This window comes from Tachypleus tridentatus, chromosome 3 (genome assembly GCF_004210375.1).
Source record: "Tachypleus tridentatus isolate NWPU-2018 chromosome 3, ASM421037v1, whole genome shotgun sequence".
Taxonomy (NCBI): domain Eukaryota; kingdom Metazoa; phylum Arthropoda; class Merostomata; order Xiphosura; family Limulidae; genus Tachypleus; species Tachypleus tridentatus.
In genome coordinates, this window is record NC_134827.1 from 6,360,679 (window position 1) to 6,382,701 (window position 22,023).

General features: G+C 31.5%; 1 protein-coding gene across 4 annotated transcripts in view; it reads right to left on the reverse strand.

Annotated features, from left to right (window-relative positions):
• LOC143246272 (uncharacterized) overlaps positions 1-22,023 on the reverse strand; it is a 94,793-nt gene that overhangs the window by 27,119 nt on the left and 45,651 nt on the right. For all 4 annotated transcript variants that reach the window (XM_076492725.1, XM_076492723.1, XM_076492724.1 and 1 more), the window contains 6 exons: positions 18,259-18,364; positions 14,955-15,067; positions 14,583-14,664; positions 14,057-14,204; positions 12,753-12,818; positions 10,150-11,309 (listed from right to left, as the gene is read on the reverse strand). In XM_076492725.1, the coding sequence (XP_076348840.1) occupies positions 10,150-11,309; positions 12,753-12,818; positions 14,057-14,204; positions 14,583-14,664; positions 14,955-15,067; positions 18,259-18,364 (1,675 nt within the window). The remainder of the gene's footprint in view (positions 1-10,149; positions 11,310-12,752; positions 12,819-14,056; positions 14,205-14,582; positions 14,665-14,954; positions 15,068-18,258; positions 18,365-22,023) is intronic.

Below are 22,023 nucleotides of genomic sequence, written 5' to 3' on the forward strand. Positions count from 1 at the left end.
ACCGCTAACTGTTGGACTACTCTTTTACCAATAAATGGTGGGATTGACCGTCACATTACTACGCCCTCACAGCTAAAGGGGCGAGCATGTATTTGTGTGTGTGTGTAATACTTACAAAACAAAATAAAATGTGGGGTCATTTAATTTGTTACGACATAAATGCCACTTCCACGAAAACCAATAGTGCACGTGATACCATTCTGTCAAATGCCAACAAATCTAATGTGTGATGTACAGAAAAAGCAGTAGCCAAAAGGGAAGATATTACGTATACGCTCAATATGAAATAGGCCAAACAAACAGCACTTATATACGAACACACGCTAGATCGTGATTATACTTACAACTTTAAATGCACCAAACCATCATTCCCGATCAAACCACTTTTGTAGAAGCCACCTTCAGTTTTAATAACACAAATTTCCTAGAACTTATGCACTGACTTAAAGACATATACTGTATTTGGAAGATTACTATATCAGTTGGAAACCTGAGTATGGTTAGCGTCCCAAACATCTCTCTGAAATATGCTAATATGTTCTTAAATAAGCTGTGTGTTCATCAAAATATTTTACTGGCATTAAACCAAACATATTGGATTCACTGAAACTAAATAACCAAAGAAATAATGCATTTTCCTAATATGAATAAATTTTACTGTAAAAAATTGTGTGTTTTCAGCACGCAATTGTAATAAAGTCCAGTGCCCTGAATTCCTTTATCTTCATCAACCTATTCATTTCTCTCGGCATGTGACTTGTAAAAATCGTTAAAATGGGTTATAATTATATACAAGCGTTTCTACCATAACTTTTTTCTTCTGCCTTTACAAATGAAAATAATTACAAACGGCAATTCACACAAATAAGTAAATGCTATATGATAAATTCACAAACACATACTGTGCATACAATGCAAGTATATATATTACATAACCCAGAAGTCAACTGCACTAGGTACGTTAATACAAATCGTTTAAATTTAGGTCTTAAATACAGTTGCAATCTGTACACTAACCCTTTCGCTGCACAGTAAGAATATATCTGAATAACCATTTATTTCCACTGACTGCAAAATTCCGATTTACCCCATGGCTACCAAAAACATTTCCCTCTGCTGCAACATGTAGGATTATTCCCATGTACGAGAAATAATCGTCAAACATTCATGAGTGCTGCCATCTGTGTTCTATACCGTGAAACCTAGACGTTTATGCGCATCATTAAAAAACTCTCAACTTTGCAACAACACATATATAAAGACACCTTGTTTGAAACTTGAATATAGTTATCTAAATAACTTGTTTTATATTTTGTGAAGATTCTTACCTCTTACTGACTTAGGCAAAACTAAGTTAGACGTTGTTAGACTGTTAGATGTAGAAAATTTAGCTTAGTTCAATATTGAAAAAGTAATAGAAAGGGTCAAATTCATAATTTTCATTTTGTGGTTGATACTTGACACTTTCTTGAGAAATCAGCCTGGAAGTTAATTGCGCGGTGAAAGGATCAAATATTCAAAACATTATGTTAACAGAAAAAAACTGTACAATCCATTAATTACTCTTAAATAACAATAACGTTACCAAGGGACGTTTTCTGTATATTCATCAGTAAAAACTCGTGAATGGAAAGAATACGAGTGATTTAAAAAAGTTTTTATGCTGTTGTCCAGGACGTAGAACTACGCTATTCCCGTTCATTAGCACCTGGTTAGATGTGGGAAGAGAAAACGAGGAAAGGGAAAAGCAACTGGGGTAGATACATAAAGAGACAGAACGAAGGAGCCCGTGTGAGCAGCTGGGACGACGCTCGCGCTACACATGACGCCGCTGCCAGAACAAACTCGAAACAGGATGTCTCAAAAATAAAATTGTTCGTGTTGAAGAATGCATAGAAATGGCTCAGTGCTACTAGGAAGTTTATGAAAGTAAAATATAAAATACGTCGTAAATAATAATTAGTAAAACACAAAAATATATAAAAGTTTTTAATATTGGGTAAAATATCGTTCAAGCAGGAATTAATGACAAAAAAGATGTCTTTTTCACTGAAAATAAAATTGTTATTCCCAACTCTATATAAAACACATTCATCTGACCACCAAATAAATTGTGCAAGTGTTAATGACTGCTACCGTAGTAGAAATACAACTGTAATTTTGTGAATTATTACGCAGCACTTTTTACAAACTAAGCAGAAGCTTTGAATACAGAACCATGAGAAAAATGGAGAAATGTTAGTTCGCGTGTTGTTTATCAAGACACCATGCTGTTGCAATGCCTTACAACTTATAATATGGGTAATGAAGCAGTGTACTTTTCTGTAGTGGAGAGTTCATGCAAGAGTCGCTTAGAGAGAGAAAAAAAAGCGTAAAACCTATTCAACATCTGGCATAATATACAACAGCTTGATCTATGATCTAAAGTTTTAACAACAAGCGCACAAAGTCACCTGGCCCGTTTCCATACTAACGGACGCTACACAGATGGAACAACAAACTAGTGTGGGAGGGAGATGCGTGTTTAGTTGGGTTATGAAATACGATATTCATGTTTGTTACATGCGACGAACTGACGACAGTTTCCCGTCTTCTCGTCCGTGGATTTAAACACGTAGAAAACACACACACACACACATACATACATGGCATCCTGATATCCTAACTGAACTGGGTGGATGACAGATTGATATGTACACTCCCCATCCCCTGCAAAACTATTCGTGTTTAATAATGCACTTTTGTAACTAACACATACTCGATAGAAATATCGATGTTAATTGTAAGAGCAAGATAAATTAATGTGACCCTTCGTTACGTTTTCGGGGTTTATGCGATGAGCAGTTTTAGACACCGATTCACTTTTCCCAGCATAAAGACCATAACAGTGAAAGCAAACAATACCATACAACTAACATTTGCATTTCGTGGTTTAGCTTTCAGCAGTTTATTTTGTGAATTAGGTAATTATGACAGCTTTTAAAATCTTGTCAAGCTACCTAAAAACGATGAATAAATGAAATAAAACAAATACAGATTATCTGAATTATATTTAATGTGAATTTTGTTACCAATAGGAATGTGCGATATTTAACTTCTACGTAACAGACCACAGCCCATTTAAAAAAACTGATCTGAGGATTCAGTTTCATTTTGCTGTAAAGTTAACCTTATTTAAATACATTTAGGCCACATATAAAAGGATAAATAAAAGTAAAGTAAACATTCTGAGGAACCCCACTATATTAAAAGTATAATGAAAACAAAACTAGCTGACAGACTTTTTCACTCAAGGAACAAATCGCCCTAACCTGTAGTGGTATTACAATCGTCTGTTTTATATATAATAATTTGCGTGTCAAATATCATTAACCGCAACAGAAATAGTAACATAACTGATTAATTTAATGCATTTTAGTTATTTAAAGTTATTATTTTATGATGTTGTAAGATCCTAGATAAATCGATATATTAGCTACATTATTTACCGTGTCCATTTTAATTAAGTTCTGACCTATGAGACTAGTTTTGATCCAACATTAACTTGCGCTACAATGCATAAACTGTTAGTCAGTGGTTTACACAATTTCTGATTATTTGCAGCCCAAAACACGCTTGCAAGTACAATGTACATTTGTAAATTTATTTTGGGTTTGAAAAATACTATTTCATCTCACATTTATAACCTAATATCATATACTTGCCCATTACTTTTACAATTCTAACAAAAACACTTATAAACATCGTGAAATAATCTTTACTATTAATCCCAAAGTACCGATAAAGACAAATGGGGAAACTTTAGAAGCTCAATTTTGTTAATGTAAAATAGAAAGAGAATAAAGGTTTAACTATATTTATATAGTTTGTAAATATGTCAACTAAGTAGATAAACCATTCCTTCTGAGCGTGATATCACATGAAATCGATTGAAAACCGTTCTGTGTTCTTTTTTTACCTATATATACAAAGCAGAAAAAGAAGAGATAAATGCTGTTCGATAAACAGTTATTTATCACACAACAATTAAGACAAACATATGGTGGAAGTTTGTTTTATATATATATGAGGTATTGTACAAGCACTCGCTCCTAAGGAGAGTTTTGTCAACTGAAGACGTCAATGAAGAGGCATTGAAGATGTGGACTATCCATATCTAACTATTATTATTCGTTTACACAAACGCCACAAACATCATCTTGAATTTCCGAAAACAACGATAAGTACATCCGTGGAGTCATTTATTCGACCATTACAAAAACTCCATTAGATAGAAAAAAAACAGAACCTTAAGTTTAACATCAGCTATTTTTGACAACCAAAACTAGTGTAGCACTGGAGATTTACGAAGTGGGATGTCAAAGGGCAAATTAGGTAGCCTTACATACTTAGTTCACAAAATGTTCGACATAAACATGTTGGAAGTTTTTTTGTTTTTGTAAAACCTCTGTACTATGAAAGCACAAGAAATAGGATAAACTAATACATCCGACTACAATGGTTTACTATAAAACAATTACAATACATAAGAGTACATAGTGAGCGAGCATGGCCATTTACACATTTGGGTCTCTGCATGGGCAATTGTCGTGACAAACGAAGCGCCTCAAGTAACAAAGTTGAAAAGTAACTCAATAATTATAACCACATACACCTTTCTATCCCTCCTTCCCTCCCTTATCTCACGTTTCCTCCCACTTGAACAATAGCTGTAAATCATCGTTAGCGCTCAAATCCCAACGCCCTTCCCCTCGTATGAGAGTTGGTCCGTTTATCGGTGTTTGTTTTAAAAAGGCTGGTTCTGGCACTGTGCGTGACACGTCGACTACAAACGTGTATTCCGATTAAAGAAACCTTACACTCTCAAAGACAGAAAAAATTATACCTGCCGATTCTCCTCCTTGATTACGCCTGATTCACACAAAGATGAATTAAAAGCAAATATGAACAGCACATTGTCATTAAATATTAATTAATCACTTTTATCAAGTGGGAGACCCATGGTTGATTTCCAAGTCAGGCACATTACAAAACTATCCATCATGCTTAACAATCTGTGCCAACACTTATGAGTGGGTCGGTACAATATTTGGAATGGATGGGTGCAGTTTCATTTTCATTTTGTCCGAAAATCACTTTAACCAAGTATCCTGCAAACATTTTTTTTAATCTGTGCTAACGCACTTTGTATAGCACAAAATACTTACAAGAGTGGTGCTTTATAACTTTCCATTGCTTTTAAATTACTCTGCCTTTTCGTTACGATTTTAGGGCACAACCACGATATCTGGATTTGCCGACCTTCTAAGACCACTTTCAATCCATCAAATTCACGTGTGTGTGTCCCTTTACGTTCTTCACCCATGACAAACACAGAACAACGTTAGAAATATAATACTTTAAATCTTATTACGACCCTGTTAACATATTCGAAATCCACCGGGTTTTTCTAACAAGGCTAGCATTACTGATAAGAACTTTTGAAATAATCACAGTTGCGAAAGCTTTAGGCTACTTGACCCAATTGGCTAACACATTAAACTAAATGCGTGATCTAACATCGCGTGTACATCCCGAGTCGCTTGTCGTGTCAGAATGAAGTTACAAATACATCGTTCCAACAAGAATCCACAAGCATGCATTTGAATTCGTCATTACCTTCATATAATTATGTAAAATAATCAAATATAAAACTAAGTATTACAAATAAAAATTAATAACATGATTTTTCGAATTCAATGAAGCATTTCCTCCTAACTGTGAAGACTCCTGGCAACTGTTAGTAATTCCGTAAGACGAAATTAGTCAGATTAATTAAAAAGTTAACGCAAAGCTATAGAAAAATGTATATTGCAAATTTCTTGCCAGTACCTCAAGCACGATACATTAAAAAAAACACATGAATATTAGAATAATAAAACAATATAAAAAATGCGCTTCTTGCTGTCCTTGAATTGTAAGTTCTAGAATGAACAAAAATATACGGTTAAACTTCTTAACCATATTTATTGTTACCACCTCGAACGTTAAGAAATATATCAATCGGATACATGTTACATAAGTAATGCGACTGGTAGCTGTGTAAACAGCTCACGAGATACACTTAACCGACTACCTATTCTGTGTTGAACTAACGCACGCAAAACGATCCCTCTTCAATCCCCTTGATTACACACACAAAAGCCCTCTTACGTCCCGGGGCGGAGCCGCGGTTGTAAGCAGCTGGTATCCAGGGCCGATAATTATAGCTTCAAACATTTGTCTATTAAATCTAACCACGTCACTTTCAAGGTCACCCCTGACCTGCATATATACTAAGTTGTGCAGATACTCACTCGACAAACATCTTCGAGCAACCTAATGGCTTGTATTATACTGAGCTAATAAAACTAACTTAACAACAACAAAAAGCTTAAAAAAAAGGCCTTGATAGTTTAACCTTACTCAACATCCTTATTCATATCAGACGTAATTTTCTGTTTGACCAGTGTGAAGAGTTGGACGTAACTCGGTAAAAAAAAACAACAGAGCCACGCCTAAAACAAATCACTATACCACTATACAATTAAACTGTAGAACTAGTTTTTTGTAATTATGTGATATCTTTCAACAGTAAAATTATAACTACCAATATAACAAAGAGAGTAGTCTCTTTGTTAAGCTGCACATGACTTGAGAAGGTCGAAACGTGTTTCTGTACTCGATTTTAACTAGTTTTAATACCATACCAGCCATCTAAAGAATATATAATCTCACAATTCTGTTAACGTGATTTCCGAACGTAGTATATTTTCTTTTGCTACGAAACTTTTAAACGTTACAATATGAATCTCATATTAAACATAAAATTATTATAAAAACACGCGAGATTATTCAATATTACCTTCCCATTTTAACAGTAACTACATGATTAATAAAAACAAGTTACGTCATACAGATTTTCTACAAAAATGAAAAAGAACACTAAAAATGGCTTAAAATACACGAAACTATGTTTAAAATATTTCATACGTAACACAGATTAAAGAATCGAACAATACCAAGCACACGCAACGCGCGATACCTAAAAAAAAGGCAAATGTTTTTTTTATCCAAGTGAAAATAAAAAAAGTGCTACCAGACGGTATATCAAGCATACAAGTATCAGAGATGTGTATGTATCTAGTATATTAGCGCGTTGAAAGCTAAATAAACGACTTTTCTTTCTTCCAACACCGGAAGTTGTCCTTTTCACGGGCAAACCGTCACCGGAGGTTTTTTGTTCACACGCATATACGCTGCCCATTGTTGAGCTTCTAAAGTTTGTGCCTTACGTTACGTATGTTTAGCTAGAAGTTTTACCACTATTCACTTTCAAACATTATTATTTACTTGATAAATTTTAAAATTTCCGTAAGCATTACAACTAAACAGACCTCACTTCAAAGAATGACAACTACACTTATAGCATTACAACTAAACAGATCTCACTTCAAAGAATGACAACTACACTTATAGCATTACAACTAAACAGACCTCACTTCAAAGAATGACAACTACACTTATAGCATTACAACTAAACAGATCTCACTTCAAAGAATGACTACTACACTTATAAAACGATGTCACTGGCATCATTTGCCCGTTTCGGATATTTAACTTATCGTATAAACGTTAATCTGCATAGGTCATTTCAATGTTAAACTAGCAAAATAAATATTTAATATAATATTTACAAAAATCAACATACAATAGCTGTACACTTTCAGGAGATTTTAACCAATACTTACAATCCATCTCCAATATCAAAAAAATAAAAAAAGGAAATATAAACTTACGTCGTCTTTTCTATGTGGAATCTTTCGCATTTCAAACTATTACAATTTATTTCAATACACCTTTACCTACTGCATGCCAAAATGCATTTAAAAAATGAATTTAAAAAAATAATAAAACTGAGAGATATAGTATAATAAGTTTGACTATATGGAACCTCTCAATTAATTAGCTTTGAATGTTTCATGAGAACGCTTATCAATGCTTCAAGTATCTATCTTTACGTGGTGTCGTGGTAAATGTTCGTGCTTTTCTTGATGCCATTGTTAGTCCTAATGAAGTACAGAATCCATTTATTTGATTCAGAACTGACTGCTCTGGTTTTAAGGGTTCCAAATATTAGTTACGTTTTATATTATGCACATCTAGCTTAATTTCATACAAGAAAAATTGCACGTTTTGTTTTCAAATTTGCCCAGGATATATTTATTTATTTATTCATTTCCAGTTCAAAGATTAATTTTCAAGATACGACTTGTGTGGAACAGCTCTTAGGTATGTAAAACATATTCATCCACCTAAAACTTTCATCTTGACGAAGAAAGAAAGAAAAGACAAAATCCCTTTTTCATCCTTACTGTTAAAAATTGTTTCATTCTAGACTTAATTCACTGATATTTTTTTAGCACAAAACAATAGTAATTTATTCATTAACACTAACTTTTTTTAATATATAAACCTAACTGGTGAAAGCCTTTTTTGAATTTTCTTTTTCTTGTGATTAGTTTAACATTTAGTTTGCTATACATAATTTGAAATAATAATATGTTACAATCAACAAGCTGATATCATTGTTATCCTGTCCAAATAAACTGGTTAGCACCTCTACTTTTTCCCTTGAATAAATTTTATAAATTTCTGAAGTAAATTATGTAGTACTTGTGGCATTATCTATAATTTTAGTAATAAAAGTTAATCTTAGGTTAATTTGTTAGCAGAAGTCTCAAACACGTTACCAATTAACTAGACACTAAAACTGAATGAAATAAAAGTAATTAATTATTTTTGTTTTGATTTTATTTGGGTGTCATTCTAATTTGTAAAAAGTTATTATACTTCCTACACACACACACACACACACACACACATTTGATTTGTATAAATTTGGTTTGAGTTTTATGGTACAAATAAACTGGCGACTTTATGCTGTAACTTTACTATAATGATGATAGCCAAACTGTCTGCACTAATTTAAAGGCACTAATCAGAAAAAGCATCAAGTCTTCCTAACAGTTACTAATGAAAAGATGATAAACTAGCGCCATCTATTTACTTTTTACACTATAAAATCCTAAAAGAAAAAATATAATTACTCACATAATTGAAAAAGAACACATCAACATGATAGCTATATTTTTCATTAAGTTAAAGATCAAAAGCAGGCTAGCATGGACGTTTTTTGATATTTTAACAGTTTCATTTCAAAAGTGCAATATTTACAGGTTATTCTTAATCTAGAGCAATCTGTTTGAAAGTTTTAAACACAATATGGAAATTATGAGTTTTCTCAAAAATAATATTTAGGAACCACATCTTTCATTACAATTTATATCAAATAGTAAAATAATGGTGTAGAAAAGTCAGTACTTATCAAAAGTTGGATTCTGGTAAAATAACTGAAAATGTTTACAAGTTTTCTCTTTATATACAGTATATACACACACACACACATAAATAGAACATGTTTATGAAATATCAAAAATAGCATACACCTACTAAAAACCACAATCATCATTACTTTGAATATGATTAAAGATTAGTCACCAACCTATAAAAAAAAAATTACAGAATTGCTAGATGCCCAAACATCTATTTTTCGTTGCTAGTAACTAGTAATCCTGTTTTTTTTCTTTAGTTTTCAGTTATCACTGAACTCTGTAATTCAGCTACCAAAAAATTATGTTAGTTCTGTTTAAGTGAGTTTTTTTTTCAAGTACTTATGGTGGGCAACAGTAACAGAATTTATACACATTAGATATTTGTAAATAGTACAAATGAAATGAATATTTTTTTAAATCAAGCAGAAGCTTACATACTATCAATGTTTGAGCCATTAACTGCAGCAAGCTTTAAATTCAAATACTGAGGAATTAACCATTTTAAATTTGCATCTAATAAATATATAACTTATTTCTATTAAACGTTAAAGCTTTCTTCAACTGCAACAGAATACATTTTTATCAATAATCATTAAGGAAGTTTGCTTCTCAAAACATACTGTCCACACTATATCAAGACAAAAATTAGATCTGATCAATTGCTATAATGCATTGCAATGTGTCTCCTTATTTTAATACCTTTAATGAAATAAATATTCACTTATAATAAACTTACTTGAACATTTGCTATTTTTCTTTCTTTTTGATGAAGATGGTGATGATGAATCACATACTCCTGAATCTGACTGAGGAGAACTGACAAGTTTAGATAGTTTCAAGGACTGATCATTTTCAGAAGTTGATGAATATGAAGATGTTTTATCTTGTATTGAAGATAAAGTAGGTGTCACCACTGTCTGTGAATATGTTACTCCTATACAACTATGATTCACAGTATCAGAAACCACAGGGGAGGATGGGGTCCAGTTCAAAGACTGTGTAGTTAGTGCTATTGTTGTTGGCAATTCATGAAAGTCGACAGACTCTCTGGAAGTCTTCTGAGTGTGGGTAGAATCTTGCACTTCAATATTTTCTTCAGAGTTTTCTATATCTAGACTCTTCTCTTTTGAAGTGACAGCCAGTTCCTGAGATTCTTTTTCATTATGTAGCAGATTTTTACGTCTTCTCTTTGGTGGAGCATACCTGTCAATTTTCATGCCTCGCTTACGAGTATCACTAGTTGTATACAAATGTGAAAGACCATCAAATAAACCTTTTAGCTGCCCGGTACTTGACGAAATCATGGAGGAAGTTTCAAGAGATGCTGTATGTGAATAAGTAGATGTACAACTAGATGAAGATGAATAATTTGATCTCAAGAACAAAGTTGGATTACTAACAATAGGAGTTTGAAGAGTGCAAGGTAGTTCTCTTACACTGAGAGTACATTCTCTTTCTGTAATAATTACTTGCTTGGATTCAACACTTGCCACTTCATCAGCATGATAAACTTTTTCTGAAGTTTCCAGATGACCATTTATTTCTTGTCTCGAATCAGGTACAACTGTGGTAAATGGTGTTGCCATGGAGCTTATAGCAACTCGAGATTTACGTTTATTAGTTGGAGTGAAAAACTTTGTTAGCCCATCAATTAGCCCTTTGGGCTTACTTGAGATTGAAAATGATTCAAACAGACCAGGAATCATAGCTTGTGACTGCTCTTTTAGCAACTCAATTTTGCTATCTAAAGCTTCTTCACCAGAACAATTATGAAACTGTGAAACTGATGATGGTAGAACTACCATATGTTCTTGAAGTTGGCTTGTCTTCAGTGTCATTCTTTTCTTTGTCCTCCTTATTTGTCTTTGTCCTGATAGCTGGCTCGCTGACTGATTCCTATGCAAACAAGTCAACATTTTGTCTTATTACATTTTTAGCATTTCTTTGTTTCTTTTTATAAAAACTACACATAACAAACTCATACAATGTTACAAAAATAGAAAGTTTTAAAATAAAAATGTTATTCAGATAACCATATTATAATCAGAAGTTTAGCTAAGAAGAAAAACAAAATTAAATCAAAAACATGTTTAGTCTTCAGGTTTAATGAGGCACTGGCTACCTGTTGAATCATTTCAGCAAACATAAATTAACACATACATACACTCATGCCACTAAAAGCCATCTTAGAATATGCTTTCTGATAATTCAAATCCATATTTACTTTTTTTGAAATCAAGTTATAACGAACATAAGCATTTCAAATTTTGCTTTTTTAAATTAAATTCTCCATTCTTTTGCAATAACATTTAGTTATTTTGTTCTAATGCAAATTTCCAAAATTTCTAAAAGTTTGCTAATTATTATAAATCATGAAAATCAATCAAAATAGGAACAACTTGTATTCACAGTTTTGTAAAATAAGTTATACTGACTGATCCTGCACAAAACAGAAAACATTTTTAAAATATTCACCTTTAATAAGTATGATCTGGGAAGGAAAACAGCAACTTCTTACCTATAAATACTCTTACTGCTCTAAAAAGTGTCTAAAAATGTTTACTATTTATAAATTTAAAAATGATAAAATAAACATATCACAAAAATGTCACCGTTGTTAAACTCTAAATGTCAAAACGATGACAAGTAGACTTAGAAAATGTGAAATACCAAAAATATGTTACTTTGACAGTGGTCACTGTCAGGCCCAGCATGGCCAGGTGGTTAAGGCACTTGACCCTCAATCAGAGGATCAAAAGTTCAAACTCCCATCCCACTAAACATGCTCACCCTTTCAGCCATGGAGGCATCATAATGTGATGTTTAATTCCACTATTCATTGGCAAAAGACCAGTCTTAAAGTTGGCAGTGGGTGATGATAGCTAGCTGCCTTCCCTCTGGACTTTCAATAATAAATTAAGAATGGCTTGTAAGGATAACCCTTATGTATTTTTGCACAAAAGTTAAAAACAACTGACAGCCATTCAGATCATTGTTGTAAAAAGTACACTTTTTGGACCACTACAGTTTTTAAATAAATAAGTAGAAACAAGCTAAAACCAAACTTCAGTCATCATCACATGGAAACAAATGTGTAACTACCTACTGTTCACATTAAGTACAAAAAATGACCTTAATATTATCTTGACAATACATATGAAATGTTAAGATACAACCTAGCATTGTGGATTGAGCTAAAAACTGAACAGTATGAAGTAACAGCATGATATTATGCTGAGAGTAAGAGTCAACTGAGAGAAATTAATTATAAATCGTATGAAAACAAGTATTACGATACCCATTTCTTACTTTTAAGTACTATGTATACATTCTTTTTACCTTTTGACATTAATAGGCTTTTCACCTGAAGGTCTTTGTAAATCACAGTCTGAAGAGAGGCAAGTCCTAAAAACAACAACATATATTGAAACTATTTTAAATCACACACACACACACATGATTATTGCTCAGTCACAGTAAGGTATCTAAAAAGACAAGTGTGTGTACATGAATAAAAAAAAACATAATTTATCATTGTTTAATCATAAACTGGTAGTTTAACTAAATATTCATTTTTATCTTTAAAGTTTTCATTGCAGTCAATACAAAGCTGATGTTTTTAGTTCAGTGTTAATAATTTATTAAAAATTACAGCTATTTGAATATTTCAAAAATATCCTAACATCTCTCCATAATATACAGGTTCCTAATATCTTTTCTTAGTTACTTTCCATTATTTCATTTAGTTTCAGAAATTTCAGTCTAAAAGAATTAATGTGCCAAACTTCTGCAATGAGTTTAATTATGTAACGAAGACACACTCAAATGAAAGAACGCTGAACAAAACAATGAACTATTTTCTGCACTACAATTATTATTTATGCATTAAACATATACACCAGTAGGAAACAAATAATCCCACTTTATTTTTACACCAATAATTCTGTTTATTTTCAGAGAATAATAATTTTGTTGATAGTGGTTAAGATACTTTTTAAAGCTTTCATTATTTAAAAAATATTTTAAGTTGATTAGAACCATACTTTTGTTTAATTTCAAAGAAACTGTTTGACATAACACAAATTATTTATTCCTCATAAAAAACTTGCAATAAATAAACACTTCTCATTTCTTTTGCGATACAAAAATTCAGCTATTGTGAATTTGTGATACTGCAAAAAACAAATTTCATCTGTTAAGAGTAAAACGTGTTTGGATACTATAAAATAACTGAAATAAAAATGAAAAAGTTGAAAAATGACTTTAAACTTTACAAATGGATCTAAAACAATATGGTCAGCTACTAAGAATTTCATATGAATACTCCAAAACATCTATAAATTCAAAGTTATTTAATATATTAATTTCAAATAAAGTATCTCAATGCAAAACTTTCCAGTACCTATCATTTAATAATTTATTAAAGTTTTTGCAACAAATTTACAACTCTCCTTTGTTTGGATGGTAATAATAATAATTTTGTTTCTTACCAGATAGTGTTATGAGAACAATTTTAAACAGAAAATATAAACATAATAAAAATCTCAAACAAACATAAATCATTGCTCATTCCTATGCACCAAATGTTTTTATCTACATACACTTTTTTAACATTAAATATAAGATAGTTTAACTGTACCTACCTGTGCACTGACTTTTGTGCTTTAATCTTACTACTGCTTTGTTTTTTGTACCATTGCTTCACATTAGCTGCCACTTCGTTGATTAACATACGTCCCCTTCTCTTCTTGGAGTGAAGCTCTTCTACACAAAGCTCACAGCTCCAAGAACCTGATCAAAAACAAACACCATATAACATGAAAACATAGTTTTATAAGACTCGTAAACCTACAGATACATCTGGTAATTCAAACCACAGGATTTCAATACCTAGCTATTACACTGACTGTTCATTCTCTAACTCACCCCTTGTTTGTTGTCACATAACTTATTTTCCATAAAGGTAACAGTAATTTTTTAAAAATCCATTCACTAAAATTGAGTTCATTTAAACTGTCTTCAAAAATTTATTGTATGAAAATTCAAATTTATACTGCTCTCAGAAAATGTCTAATTATTTCCAGTACAACAGACTATGTGAAGACATATAAAAGTCAAGTAAACAAGAGTTAAAAAAATTCATAAAACATTACAACACACAGAAATTACCTTTAGGCATTTTTACTAGGGGAGGTTTCAAACATCCCATGTGAAAGCCTTGGTCACAAGAATCGCAAAACAACAAGTCTTCCTAACGAAAAATAAAAAGTTATATATAATTACCAACAAAAATAAATTGCACATGATCAGTAAGATAAATATGTTAATTAGTCTCTCACAGTTTTGATCTTCATTAAATTTTACTCACTATTCAACCAATGGAACAATTACACAAACTTATATTAATTTTTACACAATCAGTTTGGTCCTTAAAGATTTTACTTACAATTCACAGCATTAAAAATTTAATTAATGGTACCTACAGACTAGACCATAAATTAAAAGGATTAGTATACCTGAGGAAACATATTTTTCACTTACTGCCTGGTTTCTGCTTCCACAAACTTTACATGTTTTACATTCAATACACTGCCATCTGGTGTTCTGTACACGTGCTGTTAGTTCTGGAGAGTATTTCAGACAATTAGGGTGCCCTAAAATAAAGTATTAAAAAATCTTAAACTAAGCAGAAAAAACAATCCGAGAAGATATGCAACATATATTCACCAACCACAAAACTAAATTCATACATACTACTAACTAGTTCATTAGGAGCTCCTCCTAAGAAATTAATTTTACAATTCTGTGTACCATTAAAAAAAAAAAGTTTCAGGATATTAAAATAAATATTATTAATCACCATATTATGAATATCCAATACAAGATTTCTGAGACATTTGACTCCTACTTGTAACATAAGAACGAATATTACAAGGTTCCTGATTATGTTATATAAATATTTATTTCAGTATAATGTGCATAAAGCAAAAACAGTTCCAATGAATAAGATATTCTTCAACCTACTTGCACTGGAAATAAATCTTGAAAAGTACTTTTCATTAGTGGTTTAATGATATTTAGATTTTTCCATATTTTCAGATTGTGATACTTTGTTTCAGTATAAGTATTATGCATAATTGATATTAATATTACTTCTTTCCTACATTAATGAAATAATTTTCATTACAATTTATCTCTGGGTCATATGCAAAATTAAGTCACCTCTAATTATTCATGACTTAATTTCAGTGTGTGTGTGTGATTTGTTTAGATATTAATGTTGATAGGTGTTCATGACCTGAGAGTTTTATTACTTTTTGGAGTTGTTTTTCTGGATACTTTTTGTTGTACATTTAATAGATTTTTGTGTATCAGTACCAAAAACATCCACCCAGACAATAAATGTGACGAAATATATAACACAATTGAATATGCTTCAGTATGTAATATAATTCTTTAATTACTTTTATTTTTATAGGGTTCAGTTACCTTCCTAAGAACAGAACTAAAGGCTGTGTCATCTCTCTGTACTGAGAAACTGAGGAGTTACTTTTCTGAAAGGGCAAATATTGAGAATCTCCCAAAATATCCGCCCCCAAAGAAAAAATTATCACTCCCTAATAGGTACAATCTTTCTAGTCTTGACCTTTATAAACATAAACTGGTTGGAATAAAATGCAACTTAAACCTATAAACAGATAAGCCTTTCACAGCTTTATCTGTTTTCATAGCAGAGTTTTACCCACTTTTTTATTTTATTTTTAAATAGAGTTACAATTTAACTAAAAATTAATGTCATAATTAAGATCATTTACACTAAAACATTATAATAAAGACTGGAATCAATATCATGTAACAGCATGTTTAAATTACACACTTTTATATAAAAACAAACATTTGTTTGGATCTTCATCATTTAAGACACTGTGCTGCACTGAATTTGTAAAACAAAAACCTATTGTAATTAGACTATACCTATATGGCGTATTAATTTATTGAACAATATATACAAATTCTTTAAAATACTCTATTGTAATTAGAGTATACTTATATGGCGTATTAATTTATTAAACAATATATACAAATTCTTTAACAAGTCGACATCCCCCCCTAAACATCCACAGGTAATGACGGGCTGAAACCTTCCCAAATGGAGATCACAAACCATGACGTAAGCGTTAACTTCTGTTGCCCTTGGCGCATCCACTGCTAGTGAGCGAAGCCAAGTAGACAAGACACAAGTTTATGTAACCGTACCACCTAGCGCGGGTCCCCACCCTTACAACACCTCGGGCGATGGACGTCACGATCTTTCTTCAACTTTCAAAACACTCACTCACCCGCTGTACTTAAGATCAGGGAAAACTTAACAAAGCAACCACTTCCTGTAATTATCATAAACACACTGGGCAAACGAGGTAATGTTTCCTTAGCTACGAGGCATATTTGTGTTTTTTGCACATTTTCATACTTTTGACAAGTACTCACAAAAAATAACGCTACTGTTTGCTAACAGAAATTATCATCTTAGATTAACGTAAATAATGTATAATGTACAAATATCTTTCATTATTTTCTACAGAACGTTCAAAGCTACTTCACGCAGGTTGGATGGTTGAATTAATAAAAAACATTATAATTTTTCCTTTCTAAAAGTACAGAACGTTTAAAATTGATTACACAAAAAAGGAAAAAGAGAGAGAAACTAAATAATGTCATAGCTTTGCATGATCGTATCTATTAGTTACATGGAAATTCTAGGAATTCAAATGTCTCGAAAGTTAATTGTATCGGGTAATGCGTTAACAAAATTCAAGCTGTGTATTCACCAACTTACGCTTTGCTAAAGAAACCTACCACCCAAGTATTCCGTAAATGCCACGACACAGTTGCCCCTTGTTTTAGGAAGTCATTATTACCCCTCCAAACGATGCATGCAACAGTATCAATTTTAAATAACTGTTAAAAGTGTTCTCACTTGTTAATTACGTTTCCCTTTTTTCGAAAGTCTTATGTAACATATTTATTGAAATACATAACGAAAACACATTCCACAGATTTTATTTAATATTTATATTAAATCAACAGCGCTAGGAGACTTAAAATGACATATTGGCAACAAAAAAATGATTAGTGTACCACATTTGTTTGATAGCACCCAAATATATATATATATACACACACACACACACACACACACACACATCACTAAGACTACAACTATCGTTCTTTGGTAATTTTCATTCACATTTTTTACTAAAATACAGAGTTTGTGAACAGCAAAAGAATTAAACGTAAAAAAAATTAATTTACATATTTTAAGCATATACCACCTGAAGTTGATCTGAAGGTAAACTGGAACAATCACGTTTTAATTGCGTTTTTACTCGGGTGATAACACTGCATAACAACCTTTTAATTAAGGACGGAACGGTCAGTTACACATCAGATACTAAAGTCATAACATATTATACTGATTTATAAATATGAACTTTAAAACATCCAGATGATTTTAAAAGTCTAAAAACAAACATTTAAACAGTAGATCAATTACAATACACAACTTAGTTGAGAAACAGTGAAGAAGGAAAAAGTAAATGAATTGCTAGTCAAACATTTACAGGTTGTTTTGTAGCCAACCAGTGGAATGTTTGAAGATTTTATTTTGAACTAGCAAACATAATATTTGTATTCAGAATATATATCAACTGGAGCGTGACAGAGTTTACCTTCGTTGAACAATTCGTGAATTAACAATGCATTATCAAGTGGTCCCATTAAAGAAACATTTATCTACACAAAAATTCATACAAATAATAGCATCTATTTGGTTCTGTAAACATACCGCTATTACCACAATCGGCACACGAAATTAATTCTTCAGAAACCCCTTCTCTGTTGCTTTCCGCCGTCCCTCGACAAAAGCTGCATATGGGTATTGGAACTGCCTTCTAAACAACGAAGCAGAACAAACAATGTAAAATATTTACAACAAAATTTTATATATAAATGTATACAATTTCAAATTTAATATTTATAAGGAAAAACTGTTTATTTTTCAACCATAAAATCCAGAGTTATTTTCAAACGTTTAGCTACTGAATTTTTGGTTTTCTTCTGTTATACTTTTATTATACTTAAGTAAGTAATCGACTTTACTCTCTATATTAAAGTTGAAAACCTATGTCTCAAGCCTATTTCATCAGAAATTTTAATAGTGATGGCGACTTGGATATTTTCCAACAAAACATTATTTTAATTGACGGTTTTAGCAATGTACAAATGTTACTCGGTTTTAATAAGTTTATCAAGTGTAAGAAGCACACGAGATGGAAAATTAAGAAGACCAATTATTTTTCGTTTTCAGGGTTAATTTACAAAATAAAGAGTTTTGTTGAAAATGTCCTAAGATCTTCCAAGTGTATGCCAACAACATAATTCATCTAACTCTTGCTCAAGATGAAAACGTTCATCATAATCCAAGTCTAAGTTAGAAAAATATTTGTAACAAACATTAGACTACTTAGTTTTACAAGTTGCTCCAAAAATTAAATTAAATATGCAGATGACTTATAAATGTTTAGAATCACAAGATTACTAATCCTATAGTTAACCCTTAAATTGTCGACTTTTTACAGAGTTCACTAGCTAGAAAAAATATATTTTGTCTTTAACTGTTAGGAAAAATGAAGATTAGAGAACTGGGCAAGAACACTATGTCAAATACACATATAACCCCAGTAGAAATGATCGGATTAACTGTAATATTAATGGTATTTTTGTTTGGCTCGTATTTACAGGTCTTTGGACATTCTTTCAAGGATTTTTCCGGGACTTTTTAAAATTTTTCAAATAGTAGTTCTCATGGCTATTTTATATCTTTACCACGTAATACATTCGCACGATAAAGAAAATAACATTATAACCCTTTTTTTATACCAGAATTCACACGTTTCTTGCCGCATGGCGGTAAAACCCAAAGTATTCTGGATGGCAACCGGCGTTACCGACAGGAGTCACCATGTTAATTTATCCTGATAATATTTGTTTTCATAGAACGTCTTTCTTTTCCGTAAAAAAAAACAAAAAAGCAACAAATAACAAAAGGAAATAGTTTTTCGAGTTTAATTTATGAACTTCAGAATTGTTTCATAACAATTTAAAGAATTTTAAAGAGATTTTTGCCAAACTTCCAAGGCAAAACCCAATTTGATAAAAATTGAAGTTTTAGTTTTCCATGCCCGTGCAAACCATAAATTTTAATTATGTAGGGCCCTGTGACAAACATAGTCACAGACACATAAGCAATTACGTACATTAAAAAACTTAAATGTCCAAATCGACCACTATCTGTCATTATGCGGTTAATTTAGTTTACATTTTCTAGTAGTTACTCTGAGAAAAATTATACATTTTTTTAAACATAGATTTCACTTTAAGTTGTCGAATAACCATCAATTATGTCAAGTACATTCGATCACAAGAGCTCCACTCCTAAACAAACTATTTACTAATTAGCAAATTAATAAACAAACACACGAAAAGTGGTAAATAGCATGTCGAATTATATGTGGGAAATATAAAGTGTGATACTTAAAATACTGCACAATATTTGGATAAAAATAGTAAAAACGTTTTTAAATGTTGTACTATTTAAATTAATTAAGATAACTTAAACTTGTTTGCTTTTACTTTTTCGTGACTTCATTTTTTTCTTAAAGATTATTTCCTTTAACAAATTTAAACATAACATAGATGGTACTTTTTAGATGACATTGGCAATACAAGATGAAGTGTTCAACAAACAACTATTTTCGTCGTACAAAAATCATGAAATGATAAACATTTCAAATTATTTTGGGCTAGATTCTCCATCAGATGACGCAAGCATTATAGTTATTTGACAGGGGAATGTACTCAACCGCCTATCTGTTTTTGTCCACACGGTCAGGACTTTAAAAAGAAAAAAATAATAATAATTGTATAGTTATCTGGAGCTAGAAATGACTGACACCACACTCACAAATAAAGGCTCAGTAGGAACAAAGGGAATTTAATAACGACTGAAATAAAGCTGTTTTTAATACAGATAATTAAATTTAGGCAAAATTAAATACAGATATACATTTATTCTTCAAGGACTCAAAAGCTAGATATTGAACTCTTGACCTTGATCACGTGTTTAAATCTATTTCTAAAATTTCATTGAGTAATAAACAATAAAATAGAATTATTTACGCATATATTTTCAATCTCGAATTCAATTTAAAAGTTCAGGATAATAACAACGCAATCTCACAGAACATTTTGTTTCACACTGAGAAATCAGTAACTTGATCGTAGTACTGCCACCCTGGAACGTGTGCAATACACTGGATTATCAGGAAATGAGGTACAGAAATGCTGACAGTGAGGTCAATGTATTTTCGTAATAGACCAGCAAGGTGTACTATTACCATTATCAATAACCCTTGTTCCAATGACTTAAAATATTCTGGTCACACAACGTATATATGTGGAAAATATTCTTCATCACAACTTTTATTTAGTTTTAACTTTTCATACACACGAATTAACACCGTATTTAAATAAACACAATTTATAAGACAAGATTAATTACCATTCAAGTTCCAAACATTTAAATACTACTTCATAGTTGGGTTTATTTTACTGACAAAATGTAAAACATTTATTTTCTGTATGCTATAACGGAAAATTTTCGAAGTTTCATTTACAAGTAAAAACAACTAGTTTCCCACGATAAATGAACATGAAAGAAGTTCAACATTATACGCAACAGCAGACGTCATGCGTGCACTCCCCTTAGACAGTTATTTCCATTATCAGAAATTTATATTAATTCAAACTTAAAAAAACAAACAAACAGAAAAACGGATGCAGCGCGTTCACAAGCTAAAGGCGTACACAGTAATCATGAAATAGTTCATCCGACTAATTATGAAACGTTAATACGAAACGATTTTCTTAAAATGGGGAATTCTTGCTCAACACAATTGTTTTTTGTTGGGTTTTTTTTCACGGAACTCATTAAACTGAAACTAGAAACGCTTTACCTGATAAAAGATTAATTCTATGAATAATAATATCTAACGTCTTTCAAATAACTGTCGTACTGTGAGAGGCGGCAAGAGTCCGGGGCTCTAAAATTCAAATTAGTTGTGAATACATACACACACATTTATCACAATAATAAGTATTTTACTTTTATATCAAAGTGTGTGTTTATGGTGCTATCAATATTGCACTATCTTTATCAATATCTCACAAAGAGGTTCATAATTAAGAGAGTTACGATTTTGCTGAATACTATTATAGGCTCCTCTTCTCTCCAGGCCTACTAATAATACCTCAGTAATGGACTTTTCTTATGACGGCTGGCAACAACAGAATTTTAATCAACCTTTATTTTCATTAGCCGCCAACCAAGATGATACATGTAACGTCATGTAATCCGAAAACTTGTTTCGAGTTAAAAGTACATAAAAATACTAACACCGTGAACTGACTTTAATAAACAAGCTTGAAAAAAAAAATTAAAGTATTCTCATCAACATGTTTAGTTAAACGATAACAACATTTATATTTTGTT